Consider the following 17,903-nt stretch of genomic DNA (forward strand, 5'->3'; position numbering starts at 1 on the left):
ACTTTGCTTCTTCTTCTTTTCCTCCTTTATTTCAACCAGATGGCACCACTGCTATCACATCTATTTCTAAAGCTGAACTCTTTGCTCAAACCTTTGCTAAAAACTCTACCTTGGATGATTCTGGGCTTGTTTCTCCCTTTCCTCCACCCTCTGACTACTTCATGCTACCTATTAAAATTCTTCGCAATGATGTTTTCCATGCTCTTGCTGGCCTAAACCCTCGGAAGGCTTATGGACCTGATAGTGTCCCTCCTATTGTTCTCCGAAACTGTGCCTCTGTGCTTGCACCTTGCCTAGTCAAACTCTTTCAGCTCTGTCTGTCAACATCTACCTTTCCTTCTTGCTGGAAATTTGCCTACATTCAGCCTGTTCCTAAAAAGGGTGATCATTCTAATCCCTCAAACTACCTTCCTATTGCTTTAATTTCCTGCCTATCTAAAGTTTTTGAATCTATCCTCAACAGGAAGATTCTTAAACATCTATCACTTCACAACCTTCTATCTGATTGCCAGTATGGGTTCCATCAAGGCTGCTCTACTGGTGATCTGGCTTTCCTTACTGAGTCTTGGTCATCCTCTTTTAGAAATTTTGGTGAAACTTTTGCTGTTGCCTTGGACATATGAAAAGCTTTTGATAGAGTCTGGCACAAATCTTTGGTTTTCAAACTACCCTCCTACGGCTTCTATCCTTCTCTCTGTAACTTCATCTCAAGTTTCCTTTCTGACCGTTCTATTGCTGCTGTGGTAGACTGTCACTGTTCTTCTTCTAAATATATTAACAGTGGTGTTCCTCAGGGTTCTGTCCTGTCACCCACTCTCTTCTTATTATTCATTAATGACCTTCTAAACCAAACTTCTTGTCCTATCCACTCCTACGCTGATGATACCACCCTGCACTTTTCCACATCTTTTCATAGACGTCCAATCCTTCAGGAAGTAAACATTTCATGCAGGGAAGCCACAGAACACTTGACTTCTGATCTTTCTAAAATTTCTGATTGGGGCAGAGCAAACTTGGTAATGTTCAATGCCTCAAAAACTCAATTCCTCCATCTATCAACTCGACACAACCTTCCAGACAACTATCCCCTCTTCTTCAATGACACTCAACTGTCCCCATCTTCTACACTGAACATCCTTGGTTTGACCTTTACTTATAATCTGAACTGGAAACATCACACCTCATCTCTAGCTAAAACAGCTTCTATGAAGTTAGGCATTCTGAGTCGTCTCCGCCAGTTTTTCTCACCCCCCCCGCTGCTAACTCTGTACAAGGGCCTTATCTGTCCATGTATGGAGTATGCTTCACATGTCTGAGTGGGGGTTCCACTCATAGTACTCTTCTATATAGGGTGGAATCAAAAGCTTTTTGTCTCATCAATTCCTCTCCTCTAACTGACTGTCTTCAGCCTCTCTCTCACCGCTGCAATGTTTCATCTCTAGCTGTCTTCTACCACTATTTTCATGCTAACTGCTCTTCTGATCTTGCTAACTGCATGCCTCCCCTCCTCCCATGGCCTCGCTGCACAAGACTTTCTTCTTTCTCTCACCCCTAACACAAGAGTTAACCAGTATTCTCAATCATTCATTCCTTTCTCTGGTAAACTCTGGAACTCCCTGCCTGCTTTTGTATTTCCAGCTTCCTATGACTTGAATTCCTTCAAGAGGGAGGTTTTAAGACACTTGCTCATCAATTTTTGACTAATGCTTTGACCCTTTTATGGGACTGGCATTTCAGTGGGCATTTTTTTTTATTGGATTTTTGTTGCCCTTGGCCAGTGTCCTTCCTATATAAAAAAAAAAAAAAAAAAAAAAAACACCACACACACACACACACACACACACACACACACACATATGTGTGTGTGTGTGTGTGTGTGTGTGTGTGTGTACCTCTTAGGGAAGTGTTTAATATGTATGTATACTATTTCCTTTTTGAGCCATTTTACAGCCTTCAATTTTGTTTGTATATAAAAGATTTGTCACTAATAGTTTCAAAGAATATTCAACATCATGATGTGAATGTTTTCATGTACATACCTATCTTTTGGGCTTGGAGTTATTATGAACTGAATACTTCTTTAGGAACTGAGATATATTTGGGGGTTATTTTGTTTTTTTTAATGTCTATGTTAACATGCATATAATATCAATGCAATAAAATTCAATTGAGAGCTATGGTATAGGAGAGGGATAACACTTTTGTTATAAATGTTTTGGCACGGTGTCATTGTTGCGCGGAGATGACTACACAGGGCAGGCTGCTGTTTTTCTCCAAAAAAATCATCAGATAAAAAGGTAAGTTAGTTTCTCCTAGGAAGTTACTTCTGAAATCTATAATCAGTAAGGTATATGAAATAGGAAATGAAACTTCAGAATAATCAGAAAAGAAAACCGAGCGTCGCAAAATTCATGGTATGTTCTTTTCTTTAAGAATTGTGGGTGTAGTAACCACAGCCTTGAGACGTGGGGTGTTGCCAGATGCATATCCAATCATTTTGTCGAACATAAAATTCTTGTTTATTTATAGGTATTTGTAATGTAAAGAAGTACTTCTTTATTACATACACTATAGGGTTGCGGAAAGTGTATGTAAAAGAGAAAATTAAAGCTTTAAAAAATATGAACATAAAATTCTGCATCCATAGTTTGATATTGTGAGCTCTAAGAGAAAAAAAATCTAAGAATCAAAACTGTAAGGTAGCCACACTTCCATTCATAGCATGAGAATAATATCTATATGAAATGATCCATTATTTTTCTCATTTTACGGGAGTAAATAAAAAAAATATACAGAAAAATGCAACCCGACATGAAACTTATCTCTGACAAAGCATGACACTGCACAGATTAAGCAAACAGAAATGATGAAGCCAAATAAAATCATTAAGAAGGTCATATATTGGGATTCTAAAGAAAGGAAGAAAAGTATACAAGAAAAATCAACCCTGAAGACCTACAGATGATTCAGATTAGAAATAAAGAAATGGATGGACAACAGCATGAAGAGCAAATCAATGATGAAGGCAAGGACAAACACACTGAACCTCAACTACAGGAAAAAGTTTATTGCCGCAGAGGAAAGTTGTGCATGCTTGCCACAGGAAACTCTTGAAAATTTTTTACTGCATTGCTCTGAATATAGTAGGGATTTCAAATCCTTAGTCAACCATACAAGGAAGACACAGAACCCATCCTGGCAAAAATTTTACTCCTGAGTGACACCAAGGAAAATCATGAAAACATTAAGAATTACTTAAGGGCAGGCACCACCAGTTACTCAGTTACTTAGTGGGTGACATTCATTTTTCCTATCTTCATGATTTTTGGTGTGTATATTCCTTTGTGCCTTTAGTATAAAATCCCAAAGTTTAATTAAAATATGATTATTATTTTTAGAGATATGAAATAAATCCATGCTTAAAAAAAAAAAATGAAAAAATGACTTTGATGTTTTTCATTATAGCTCAACTATTTTTCAACTTACCGTTTTGAAAATTAGTATGGATACAATAGATACATGTAGCTTAATTTTGATTGAGGAAGATTTCAATTATTGAATGGCATTCTCAAAAAATAAATTAAGAAATACTGGTGACAATTTTTTTTTTTTTTCATAAAAAATCTCCTGGAATAGCTTCAGGTATTTTTAAAAATGTCTCAATGAAAAAATCTCCTTCTTTTCTCCTTTCCATAAATATATGTATATACACAATCACTTGAAAAACAATGGAGTTAGTTAGCTCGAAATATCAGTAACTTTAGTTTTGAGATATGAGCCATTTTCTGTTGATGAGTGAGTCTCATGAAGTTTGCAAGCTCTATGTAGTATAATTTTACACATATTAGGATAATAAAGTAAATCCAGATAAAACAAGGATTTATTGTAACATTCAAGCCTGTTTGGCATCTGGTCCCCTCCTAATTTACAAGATATTATTCACTCAGGTGAGAGTATCAGAGGATGCCACCCTCATTGTCGCCAAGTTAGAAGCCTCCTGCCTCGTAATGCTGATTTAATTTTGCTTCTCTTGACCTCTTGGTTATCTTCTGCTGTACAATTGCTTCATGTGCTTTCTTCTGATTTGTTTCAAGGCATTGCCACATCTTCTCATACAAGAAGTTTTCGTATCTGTTGAACTTTCTGCTTGAGAAATTCTGTTCAGGCCATTATATCCTAGGTTGTTGATCAGGGCCTGATAAACCAGTTCATCTCTATAAAATTTCCTTTCCCTGCATCATCTGTCAGCTGCTGTGGCTTTAAAGATATATCTTCATGATCTATGCAGGTGTTACAGGTGATAGCATTGGAGCAGTCAAAGGCATTGTATGAAGCATCAATGCTCTTCTCACCCCCACATGCATAACAAGATTTTCCTATGATGAGTTCCAGCTGGGAGCGTGAGTAAATATCTCTCTTCATCTTCAGAAGCGGGAGGAATTTTGTCTTGCAGGAATTTGCGATATAAGTCTGAGCTTGTGACTTGTTTTATCTCTGTTATGCTTAATGGTGGTGAAGGCAAATGCTGAGATGATGAGCTTTCCAACAAACTACCTCTGCTATGGACTTCTTAAGAGACCCTGAGGTGAGGTGTGATGCTTGAGGTGGCCTGCACCCCTAAGTTGCCAGTGAGCTTCATATTAATATATATCACAAAAAAAAAAAAAAAAAAAAAAAAAAAAAAAAAAAAAAAAAAAAATTCAGCGTTGTAAATAGTGACAAGCCACATGGCCTGCAGTGTGCAGGACTTTTAAATGGATCTTTAAAGGTAACGCAAATAAACACGGAAGGAATTGTTGTATCAAGATGCCATTTCCACATAAAACTCAGCAGATTTCATGGGTAATTAAACTATAAAACAAGTTTCGAGGTTGGGGTAAAGAAAAACTGATTTTTTTTGCTAGCACCTCCCCTTAAAAAAGGCTTTGCCTAAGAAGATATAAAAAAAAAAAAATAAATAAATAGGTAAATAATTAAACCTAGGACATCAAAGTATAGGAATACAGCGGGAGTCATTACAAACACACAACCCAAAATATCTACTATTACTACTATTCAAATAGTGCTGGGCATGTGGTATGACTGTGAAGTATCATTGAGATACTGTGTGGCTCTTGAGATGCAAGTGATATGTGGTGTGAGTGCGAGTGATATGGACTGTTGAGTGATGAGTGTGGTATGGGCTGTTGTGTGGCTGGTATATTGTGTGGCATGATATGCCTTTACATCCATGGTGTGGCTGGGTGCTGTGTGGTACTGTGTGGTTGAGTCTGGCATTGTATGGAGGGTGAGATGTTGGTTGTGATGAGACTAGGTGTGGTGTGGCTGGCTGTGGTATGGCTTCATGTGGTGTGAGTGTGGTATGGTTTCTAGTGTGGCTAGTTGTGGTGTTTGTGGTGTGATGTAACTGTGTGGCTGAAACTGGCTCAGGAGAAATCCCAAGAAACAGCCAGATCAAAATCAAGATGTGCCATGTTTACACACTACCACATCAATGCACTGCTGTGTCACACTGAATGTCAGAACAAAACACACACTCACGCAGTGCTAGGCTATGAGGCCAGCATGAAGAAGCATTTTTCAGTGTTTTCAGTAACCTAAGTTTCATGATTATCATGTTGAGTGCTATGGCTTTGGAAGCACAAAACTTGAGAGGGTACTGTAGGCACATCCAAAATATTTTACAAATTAATGACTTGCGAACATGATGACTTATAAAGGGCTGTCTGGAATCCAACTTATTTGTAACTCTCTCTCTCTCTCTCTCTCTCTCTCTCTCTCTCTCTCTCTCTCTCTCTCTCTCTCTCTCTCTCTCTCTCTCTCTGGTTTACCTGCAATAACAACTGTTCCTTTAAAATCTCTTAATGACATGTCCATGTGGAAGGAAATCACCACAAAGCATGTATTATGCAATGCAACATCTATGAGACATTCTTGCATACAGAGGTTGTACTGGTATGACTCAGCTGCTTAAGTCACCCTGGCATGAGTTTTAGAAATCAACCATCTGTTAAGGCTACTTATTAATGGGAACATAATAATTTCTGTTAATAGATACAATAAATAAATAAATAAATAAATAAAACTGAAGCAAAAATAGATTACTTACATCACAGTGCCATCTTCAGATGCAGAATAAAAATTGTTTGGCTGAGTTGGAACTGTGGCAATCCTTTTCACTCTCTTTTCATGACACGTGCATATGTGAGTAACATCTTCTGTCTCCAGTTCCCTTACTTCTATATGACCATCCCCAGCTCCTGATATAGCCACTCTGTCTCCACTTTGAGGCTGAAACTGTAAAGAAATATCTAAGAATATGATCAACACAAAACATCATAAAATTATTAAGAAAATAAGATTATTACTGTAATAAACTTCTGCTTCATATTTCACAAAATATTTTTATGGTAGCATTGAATACAAAAACATCTTCACATGCACCTGACACCTGTAAATTACTAAAAACCCAATCCAGAGAACAGCCATAAGTCTTCATCTATTCCTGCCTGCATTCCCACCTTGCTCATCACAATTTTCTCACTCTTTTCTCCTTTTTCTCTAGAATACTCTAGCACTCAAGTTCTTCTGTTTCAGTATGGGTCTTCTTGCAAGTGCAGCATCTATCACACTCATATAAACTCTTGTCATCTCACAATAATTTATTCTAAATTGCTGAGGCCATTTGACCTCAACATTTAAACCTTAAATAATTCACCATTACTTATAATGGTGACTATAGTTGGTGGAGGCTAAGGTGAGTTGGAGACCCTGCCCCCAGCCACCTCCCCCTTCTGGTGGGTCAGCTAATTTGTGCACCTTGTCCCTTTCCCTAATTTCCTACTCCCAGCTGCCTTCCCCTTCTGGTGGGACAGCTGGAGGCTAAGGTGACTTGGAGGCCCTGCCTCCTGCCACCTTCCCCTTCTGGTGAAGCAGCTGATTCATTTTATTTATTTATTTATTTTTTTTACATAGGAGGGGCACTGGTCAAGGGCAACAAAACTACAATAAAAGATAAGAAAAGGCCACTGAGGTGCCAGGCCCTAAACAGAGTTGAAAGAAGTAATAAAAACTTACAGGATAAGTGTCTTGAAATCTCCCTCTTGAAAGAGTCCAAGTCATAGGAAGGTGGAAATACAGAAGCAGGTAGGGAGTTCAAGAGTTTACCAGAGAAAGAGATGAATGATTGTGAATATTGGATAATTCTTGCATTAGAGAAGTGGACAGAATAAGGCTGAGAGAAAGAAGAAACTCTTGTGCAGCGAGGCCACTGAGAAAGGGATTCATGCAGTTAGCAAGATCTGAACAGTAGTTGCCATGAAAATAGCAATAGAAGATGGCAAGAGATACAACATTGTGGCAATGAGAAAGTGGCTGAAGACACTTGGTCAGAGAAGAGGAGTAGATAAGATGAAAAGCTTTTGATTCCACTCTGTCTTTTTAATAGGTAGCATAAGGTAGTCAGAGGGTGGAGGAGAGGGAGGAACAAGTCCTGAATCATCTAAGGTAGTTTTTAGCAAAGGTTTGAGCAAAGAGTTCAGCTTTAGAAATAGATGAAATGGCAGTGGTGCCATCAGGCTGAAATAAAGGAGGGAAAGGTGAAGAAGCAAAGTTATAGGAGATGTTTTTGATTAGGTGCCAGAATTCATAATGGGAGTTAGATTCTGAAAGATCTTGACACTTTCTATTAATGAGGAAGTTTTTGGCTAGCTGGAGAACAGATCTGGCATGATTCCGGGCATAAATATAAAGAGCATGAGATTCATGAACCTGTAATGGTCTTGCCCCTTTCTTTAATTTCTTTACATTAATAAAGAGATTTTAATTACTCAGTTAGACTTACCCTAATCCAATCTTTTTAATATATTAATAGGAAAACAATAACAACAAAGTACTAGAGCTTCAGAAGAATTATTCCCTTCTCATCCTCAGGTTCACCAAATATGAAATTCATTTAATTTCATTTATCTGTAATGCTAGTCATGAAATACACAGTCATATTCATGTTCCAAAAGATTTTGGACAATTACTGAGGAAGGAAGAAGTCTTATTTTAATTATTGGAGCTATTTTAAAACTATAGACTTTTATATCAGTACTGAACTGAGAATCTCACAATCACTGTGCATAAAGAGTGTCTCTAAGTCTGAACTTTATGAACCTGTCCTCAATTTGTATTACTTGAGTTAGAGAGAGAACTGTGTACCGGTGGGTGAAGAGGTTCAAAGATGTGACAGAGATCATGACATAATAAAGATTTCAGAAGGCCACTACCAAGAACAAAGCAGTTCTTTCAATTCCTTTGCTATTACATGAGGATTACATCCTATATCTCTTTTCAGAATGTTCAAGATTCACTGAGCAACTTTCTTTGCTAACCCAGGTCTCGCTTTGTGCTCTGTGATAGATGGTTTGGCCACCATCTCTGAACCTCTTCACCTGCCAGTACACAGTTGTGTCTTTACCTCCAGTAAAAATAATTGTTTCTTAAATGTTTTTATGCTTCAGCAAAAGCCAACCACAAATACTATTTTGTCAACAGTAATGGGCAGTTTAGTAGCCGTTGGCAGGTGATATGGAAAGATACGCAACACTAAGTCAACCTGGAAATGCAAACACAGAAAAGAACACATCATCACTGAAATCAAACCTATACTAAAAACTGTGTGAGTATACTCAAGGCCAGTGTCTGTCTTGAGTTGCCAGTGAGTGGCTCACTGCCCCAAGCAACCAGATCAAACTAGTTGAATGGTGTGTGGATGTTGACACTAACTGAAAATTTTGTCATCTTTTTTGGCACCTACTACTGCATAGTGATAAAGAAATAAAAAAAACATAAAAGAAAGAAAGAAAAAATAGAACATTTAAAAAACAAAATAAATAAATAAATAAAGAAGTAACTAAATAAATTCCTTAAAATAAATAAATAAAATAATGATAATGAGCTTTGCTATTCACCTGGCACACTTTTTTTTTTCTCATAATATAAAACCAGCTCTGATCACCTGTGATGACCCCAAAGGAAAAGTTTGGATTACCAGAGGCTGCTTCTGGTCACACGTCAGGATTCTCGGTACAAATTTGGCAGTAACAACACAGCAGTCACTGTTATGTCCCATAGCTGCCATCAGCAAGATCCATCCTGATTACTGATCCTGAGAATTTTGCTTACATCATCCTTTGTATAGGGATCATAACAAGGGTGACAGCAAGATTCTCAGGATCAGTAATCAGATACAGCAAGAAATAATAGCTTCAAAAAATCTAGGTTCAAGAAAAACATAGAAAGGAGCCGATTCTCAAATAGAGTGGTACATGAATGGAATGGACACAGTAATCTGGTTGTTAGTGCTGAGTCATTAGGGAGCTTTAAAAAAGATTAGACAAATTTGTGGATGGGAATGATAGGTGGAAATAGGTAGGTGTTTCATACAGGGGCTGGTGTGTGTATGCCTGGTTGCTTCTTGCAGCTTCCCTTATATTTTTACATTATGTTTATATGATCATGGATGTCAATCCTTGTGAATGAGCTGCTCAACTTTTGTTATAAAATTGGGCATTGTGGAGTTGATAGGCCTCCCTGTGTGTTCTTTGTTATGCAATGCTGTTAACCTCTAAAGTACTGGAGGCTGCTAAAGCCACTTTACAGGTGAGGAACAGAGGCAGTTATAACTGCTTTGTGATTTTTATGCTAAACTTAGCTACTTTGTCAATTTTTGTAGTTCACTCTTTGGTAATACTGCCTGTTAGTTAATAAGACTAATCTCTCAACGGTCTCTGCTCCATTCTCAGAGATAGTGATTCTAATGAATCCAGTTCCCTGCCCACTCCTTTCTGCCCTCAGACCTCAATGCCACGGATTTCACCCACTTATACTTGACCATTTGCTGCATTTCATAGTGAGAGTGCAATGGGGTGGGGACTTGATAAAACTGTTTAGCATGCGTGAAGAGAGCTCAGGGCACCTGTTTTCATTAGGCGCTAGCCATATCTAGTCAGGCAAAACAGATGCATGGCAGGCAAGTAACTCGCTCTCTCCAAAAGTCTCTCCTCTTCAAGTTGTCTCTCCATAACCACTGCACACAAACATCAGGATTTCATCACTAGAAAGAGGATGGCTTGATGTTGAGTACAAAGTCCATTTCATTCACTCTTCCAAGGTGTGGGTGTACATACAGACCATTTTTAATATTTAGCACTGGAGGGCTGGTCTTACCGGGATGAAAATCACCATTACTACCTGTTCTTTAGGGGATTAAACATGAGTATGGCTTGAGCTTTCTGTACCAAATGCTTGCACAATCACTGCCATTGCCTCTGTTGCACTACTTCAAAATTAACAGAAAATCTTATGCATATTCCCTGTTTCCTTCTCAGATCCATCACAAAACTGCTACCCACTGCACACATGATTTCAAACACAAGGATGTAAGAAGCAAGCACATACACTCATGTGGCATTGTGCAAGGAAATATCTGAAACATGCTAAGATAGGCATCTCCCAATCCATCCTGATACTACAATTACTGTTCACATGGGAGGCAGTAGACACCTACTGAAACAATTATTACTCCCAATGAGATCTGAAGCACTGGATCACGAGGTGCTTTGAACTTATCAGTAACCCAACTGTGACTTCACAGAATGTTTCCCTTTGTGCCTCACAACACAAGGAGCAGTCACAGCCTGCTATCTAAAGACAACTTTCTTCCTTTGCAGAAAACTACATGCACCTAATTAAACACACACACTCTTCTCTCAAAATTAAAAATTTCAATATGGCAACTCCTAAACCAGTCTCAGAGTTCCCGTCTAGGGAGGGAACCATATATGTCCCCAGGTTCGACTGCTCTTCTGGTATCAACCCTAAGTGTCTTGACACCCACCTCAACTTTTTCTTTATTAACTTCTGGAACATTCACAGCCTTAGATCTGATTTTTCAATCTGTGGAACACCACCTCTCCTCTACTAAACCTCACCTTTTTCTCACTCAAACACAAGTGTTTGAGGCAACTGACAGTAACCCCATTTCTGTTCCCTCCTATTTTATCCTCATTTTCAATCTAAAGCTGGATGTTGCATCTATATGCACAACTTAACTTGCTCTTGTGCCCACACCCTATAATCATCCGAATTTTCTACAATCTGATTATGACTACAGAGCCACTCTCAAACTAAACTTATATGTGCTGTTTACTTCTCACCTAACTCCTCTAACTATAAAAAATTCTTTGACTACATAACTTCCAAAGTGGAGCACATCCTGACCCTTCCCTCTTGCAGAGATCTCCATTCCTGGAGACTTCAATATTCACACCAGCTCTGGCTTTCCTCTCCCTTCACTAACCATCCTGGTGAACTAGCCTTTAACTTTTCTATCTTCCACAACCTAGAGCAACTGGTGTAACACCCTACTCATATTCCTGACAGTCTTGGAGATACTCCCAACATTCTTGACCTTCTCCTAACCTCTAATCCTTCAGCTTATGTTGTCACCCCATCTTCTCTATTGGGCTCCTCCAATCACAATCTCATATCTATATCTTGTCCAATCACTCCAACTGCTCCTCATCATCCCCCAAAGCAAAGGTGCCTCTGCTAATTAGGGGAACCTGAGGAGGTATTATGCTGATTTTCCTTGGAATGACCACTGCTTCCATGTCAGAGACATGTGCTGAGTGCATAACAAAGGGGGATGGTGTCTGGCAAGGAGGGATACATTTATCACCCTTTCTCTTGATCTAAACCTTCTAAACCTTGGTTTAACACAGCCTGATCTTGTGCTATACATGATAAAGAGGTAGCCCACAAAATGTACTTGAGCCTTCCATCACCTGAATCTCATGCACTTTATTTCTGCTCAGATTCATGCCAAGTCTGTTCTCCAACTAGCCAAAAACTCCTTCATTAATAGAAAGTGTCAAAATCATTCTAGATTTAACCCTCCCCATAATTTCTGATACCTCACCAGAAATACTCTCTGACAATGACCCTAAGTGTCTTGACACCTCCCTCAACTTTTTCTTCATTAACTTCCGTAACATTCGCGGTCTAAGATCTAATTTTCAATCTGTAGAACACCACCTCTCCTCTTTTAAACCTCATCTTTTTCTCACTGAAACTAAGGTGTCTGAGGCAACTGAGAGTAGCCCCTTTTCTGTTCCCTCCTACTTTCTCTATCCTCATTTTCGATACAAAGCTGGATATTGCGTTTATATGCGCAACGACTTAACCTGGTCTTGTGCCCACGCTCTTGAATCTTCTGAGTTTTCCACCATCTGGCTATGACTACAGAGTCACTCTCAAACTAAATTTATCTGTGTTGTATACCTCTCACCTAACTCATCTGACTATAAGAAATTCTTTGACTATTTAACTTCCAAAGTGAAGCACATTCTGATCTTCTTCCCTTTTGCAGAGATCTCCATTCTTGGAGACTTCAATGTTCACCACCAGCTTTGGCTTTCTTCTCCCTTCACTGACCATCCTGGTGAACTAGCCTTCAACTCTGCTATCCTCCATGACCTAGAGCAATTGGTGCAACACCCTACTCGTATTCCTGACCATCTTGGAGATATACCCAACATTCTTGACCTTTTCCTAACCTCTAATCTTTCTGCTTATGCTGTTACCCTCTTTTCTCCATTGGGCTCCTCCGATCACAATCTCATATCTGTATCTTGTCCTATCGCTCCAATCCCTCTTCAGAATCCCCCTAAGCAAAGGTGCTTCTGGCATTTTGCCTCTGCTTGTTGGGGGACCTGAGGAGGTATTTTGCTGATTTTCCTTGGAATGACTACTGCTTTTGTGTCAGAGACTTGTCAATATGTGCTGAGCGCATAACAGAGGTGATTAGTGTCTTTTTTTTTTTATGTAAGAGGGACACTGGCCAAGAGCAACAAAAACCCAATAAAAAAAAAAAAAGGCCCACCGAGATGCCAGTCCCATAAAAGGGTCCAAAGCAGTAGTCAACAATTCAAGGATAAGTGTCTTGAAACCTACCTCTTGAAAGAATTCAAGTCATAGGAAGGTGGAAAAACAGAAGCAGGCAGGGAGTTCCAGTGTTTACCAGATAAAGGGATGAATGATTGAGAATACTGGTTAACTCTTCTATTAAAGAGGTGGACAGAATAGGGGTGAAAGCAAGAAGAAAATATTGTGCAGCGAGGCCACAGGAAGAGGGGAGACATGCAGTTAGCAAGATTAGAAGAGCAGTTAGCATGAAAATAACAGTAAAAGACAGCTAGAGGTGCAATATTGCAGTGATGAGAGAGGCTGAAGACAATCAGTTAGAGGAGAGGAGTTGATGAGACGAAAAGCTTTTGATTCAACCCTGTCTAGAAGAGCGGTAAGAGTGAAAACCCCCCAGACATGTGAAGCATACTCCATACATGGACGGATAAGGTCCTTGTACAGAGTTAGCAACTGGGGGGGGAGAAAAAATGGCAGAGACGTCTCAGAACGCCTAACTTCATAGATGCTGTTTTAGCTAGAGATGAGATGTGAAGTTTCCAGTTCAGATTATAAGTAAAGGAAAGACCGAGGATGTTCAGTGTAGAAGAGGGGGAGAGTTAAGTGTCATTGAAGAAGAGGGCATAGTTGTCTGGAAGGTTGTGTCAAGTTGATAGATGGAGGAATTGAGTTTTTGAGGCATTGAACAATACCAAGTTTGCTCTGCCCCAATCACAAATCTTAGAAAGATCAGAAGCCAAGCATTCTGTGGCTTCCCTGTGTAAAATGTTTACTTCCTGAAGGGCTGGACATCTATGAAAAGACATGGGAAAGTGTAGGGTGATATCATCAGCATAGGAGTGGATGGGACAAGAAGTTTGGTTTAGAAGGTCATTGATGAATAATAAGAAGAGTGTGTGACAGGACAGAACCCTGAGGAACACCACTGTTAATAGATTTAGGAGAACAGTGATGGTCTACCACAGCAGCAATAGAACTGTCAGAAAGGAAACTTGAAATGAAGTTACAAAGAGAAGGATAGAAGACGTAGGAAGGTAGCTTAGAAATCAAAGCTTTATGCCAGACTCTATCAAAGGAGGAGGCAGTAGACACCTACCAAAACAATAATTACTCCCAGTGAGGTCTAAAGCACTGTTCAGGGAGTGCTGTGAACTTATCATTAATCCCAGCTGTGATCTCACTGAACGTTTCCCTTTGTGTCTCACAACACAAGGGGGCAGTCACAGCCTGCCCTCTAAAGACAACTCTCTTCCTCCGCACAAAACTACAAGCACCTAATAACACACACACCCTTCACTCAAAAATTTCAAAATTATTATGGCGACTCCTACACCAGCCTCGGAATATTCATCTGGGGAGGGGACCATAAATGTCCCCAGGTCGAACTGCCTTTCTGTCGACGACCCTAACTGTCTTGACACCCCCCTTAACTTTTTCTTCATTAACTTCTGCAACATTCGCAGACTAAGATCTAATTTTCAATCTGTAGAACACCACCTCTCCTCTTCTAAACCTCATCTTCTTTTCCTCACTGAAACTCAGGTGTCTGAGGCAACTGACAGTAGCCCCTTTTCTGTTTCCTCCTACTTTCTCTATCCTCATTTTTTATCCAAAGCTGGATGTTGCGTTCATGTGCGTAATGACTTAACCTGGTCTCGTGCCCACGCTCTTGAATCTTCTGAGTTTTCCACCATCTGGCTACGACTACAGAGTCACTCTCAAACTAAATTTATCTGTGTTGTATAACTCTCACCTAACTCCTCTGACTATAAGAAATTCTTTGACTATTTAACTTCCAAAGTGGAGCACATTCTGACCCTCTTTCCTTTTGCAGAGATCTCCATTCTTGGAGACTTCAATGTTCACCACCAGCTTTGGGTTTCCACTCCCTTCACTGACCATCCTGGTGAACTAGCCTTCAACTTTGCTATCCTCCACGACCTAGAGCAATTGGTGCAACACCCTACTCGTATTCCTGACCGTCTTGGAGATACGCCCAACATTCTTGACTTTTTCCTGACCTCTAATGCTTCTGCTTATGCTGTCACCCTTTCTTCTCCGTTGGGCTCCTCCGATCACAATCTCATATCTGTATCTTGTCCTATCGCTCCAGTCCCTCCTCAGGATCCCCCTAAGCAAAGGTGCCTCTGCTAGTTGGGAGGACCTGAGGGGCTATTTTGCTGATTTTCCTTGGAATGACTACTGCTTCCGTGTCAAAGACCTGTCTTTGTGTGCTGAGCGCATAACAGAGGTGATAGTGTCTGGCATGGAGGCGTACATTCCTCACTCTTTTTCTCTTCCTAAACCTTCTAAACCTTGGTTTAACACAGCTTGTTCTTGTGCTATACATTATAGAGAGGTGGCCCACAAAAGGTATTCAAGCCTTCCATCACCAGAATCTCATGCACTTTATATCTCTGCCTGGAACCATGCCAAGTCTGTTCTCCAACTAGCCAAAAACTCCTTCATTAACAGAAAGTGTCAAAACCTTTCAAGATCTAACTCCCCTCGTGACTTCTGGCATCTAGCCAAAAATATCTCCAATAACTTTGCTTCTTCTTCTTTCCCTCCTTTATTTCAACCAGATGGCACCACTGCTATCACATCTATTTCTAAAGCTGAACTCTTTGCTCAAACCTTTGCTAAAAACTCTACCTTGGACGATTCTGGGCTTGTTCCTCCCTCTCCTCCACCCTCTAACTACTTCATGCTACCTATTAAAATTCTTTGCAATTATGTTTTCCATGCCCTTGCGGGCCTAAACCCTCGGAAGGCTTATGGACCCGATGGGGTCCCACTTATTGTTCTCCGAAACTGTGCCTCCGTGCTTGGACCTTGCTTAGTCAAACTCTTTTAGCTCTGTCTGTCAACATCTACCTTTCCTTCTTACATAACAACATAAGAAATAAGGGAAGCTGCAAGAAGCGACCAGGCTTACACGTGGCAGTCTCTGTATGAAACACACCTACCTATTTCCGTCTGTTATCCCCATCCATAAACTTGTCTAATCTTCTCTTAAAGCTCTCTAGTGTCCTAGCACTAACTACATGATTACTGAGTCCGTTCCACTCATCTACCACTCTATTTGAGAACCAATTTTTTCCTATCTCTTGCTGGAAGTTTACCTACATTCAGCCTGTTCCTAAAAAGGGTGACTGTTCTAATCCCTCAAACTACCGTCCTATTGCTTTACTTTCCTGCCTATCTAAAGTTTTTGAATTTATCCTCAACAGGAAGATTCTTAAAACATCTATCACTTCACAACTTTCTATCTGATTGCCAGTATGGGTTTCGTCAAGGCTGCTCTATTGGTGATCTAGCTTTCCTTACTGAGTCTTGGTCATCCTCTTTTAGAGATTTTGGTGAAACTTTTGCTGTTGCCTTGGACATATCAAAAGCTTTTGATAGAGTCTGGCACAAAACTTTGATTTCCAATCTACACTCCTACGGCTTCTATCCTTCTCTCTGTAACTTCATCTCAAATTTCCTTTCTGACCATTCTATTGCTGCTGTGGTAGATGGTCACTGTTCTTCTAAAGGAACACTGTTCCTCTCCTGAGGAACAGTGGTGTTCCTTAGGGTTCTGCCCTGTTACCCACTCTCTTCTTATTATTCATTAATGATCTAAACCAAACTTCTTGTCCTATCCACTCCTATGGTGATGATACCACCCTGCACTTTTCCATGTCTTTCCATAGACATCCAACCCTTCAGGAAGTAAACATTTCACGCAGGGAAGCCACAGAAGGCATGACTTCTTATCTTTCTAAAATTTCTGATTGAGGCAGAGCAAACTTGGTATTGTTCATTGCCTCAAAAACTCAATTCCTCCATCTATCAACTTGACACTACTTTCCAGACAACTATCCCCTCTTCTTCAATGACACTCAACTGTCCCCCTCTTCTACACTGAACATCCTCGGTCTGTCCTTTACTTATAATCTGAACTGGAAACTTCACATCTCATCTCTAGCTTAAACAGCTTCTATGAAGTTAGGCGTTCTGAGATGTCTCCGCCAGTTTTTCTCACCCCCCAGCTGCTAACTCTGTACAAGGGCCTTATCCGTCCATGTATGGAGTATGCTTCACATGTCTGTGGGGGGGGGGTTCCACTCATACTGCTCTTCTAGACAGGGTGGAATCAAAAGCTTTTCATCTCATCAACTCTTCTCCTCTAACTGACTGTCTTCAGCCTCTCTCTCACCGCCGCAGTGTTGCATATCTAGCTGTCTTCTACCGCTATTTTCATGCTAACTGCTCTTCTGATCTTGCTAACTGCATGCCCCCCCTCCTCCCGCGGCCTCGTTTCACAAGACTTTCTTCTTTCTCTCACCCCTATTCTGTCCACCTCTCTAATGCAAGAGTTAACCAGTATTCCCAATCATTCATACATTTCTCTGGTAAACTCTGGAACTCCCTGCCTACTTCTGTATTTCCACCTTCCTATGACTTGAATTCCTTCAAGGAGGAGGTTTCAAGACACTTATCCTTCAATTTTTTACTACCACTTTGTACCCTTTTTATGGGACTGGCATTTCAGTGGGCATTTTTTTTAAATTAGATTTTTGTTACCCTTGGTCAGTGTCCCTCCTACAAAAAAAAAAAAAAAAAAAAAAAAAAAAGAGGATTTAATGATGTGTGTTAACATAATTAATGTAACTACTTATAGTAATCAGATATTTACGTAATTGTGAGTTACGTAATTGTGAGGATTTAGCGGTGTTAGTATAAGTACACTTAACGTAACATAATGACATACATCAGATCACGCAGATGAGAGGATGACTTGCTGTGTTTGCGCTGGTGGTGTTCATCTATAGAACCGACTGAACCCGCTAAGTGTAGGTAACTCTGTATTGACTCACATATGTTACGGAATGTCATGACATTGATGTACTGCAATACTTGTTTTACCTATTGATATACTTTTT

General features: G+C 39.9%; 1 protein-coding gene across 3 annotated transcripts in view; it reads right to left on the reverse strand.

Moving 5' to 3' along the window:
- LOC135106738 (WD and tetratricopeptide repeats protein 1-like) overlaps positions 1–17,903 on the reverse strand; it is a 237,012-nt gene that overhangs the window by 135,724 nt on the left and 83,385 nt on the right. For all 3 annotated transcript variants that reach the window (XM_064016000.1, XM_064015999.1, XM_064016001.1), the window contains one exon: positions 6,110–6,297. In XM_064016000.1, coding sequence (XP_063872070.1) covers positions 6,110–6,297 — 188 coding nt within the window. The remainder of the gene's footprint in view (positions 1–6,109; positions 6,298–17,903) is intronic.

This window comes from Scylla paramamosain, chromosome 14 (genome assembly GCF_035594125.1).
Source record: "Scylla paramamosain isolate STU-SP2022 chromosome 14, ASM3559412v1, whole genome shotgun sequence".
Classification (NCBI taxonomy): Eukaryota; Metazoa; Arthropoda; class Malacostraca; order Decapoda; family Portunidae; genus Scylla; species Scylla paramamosain.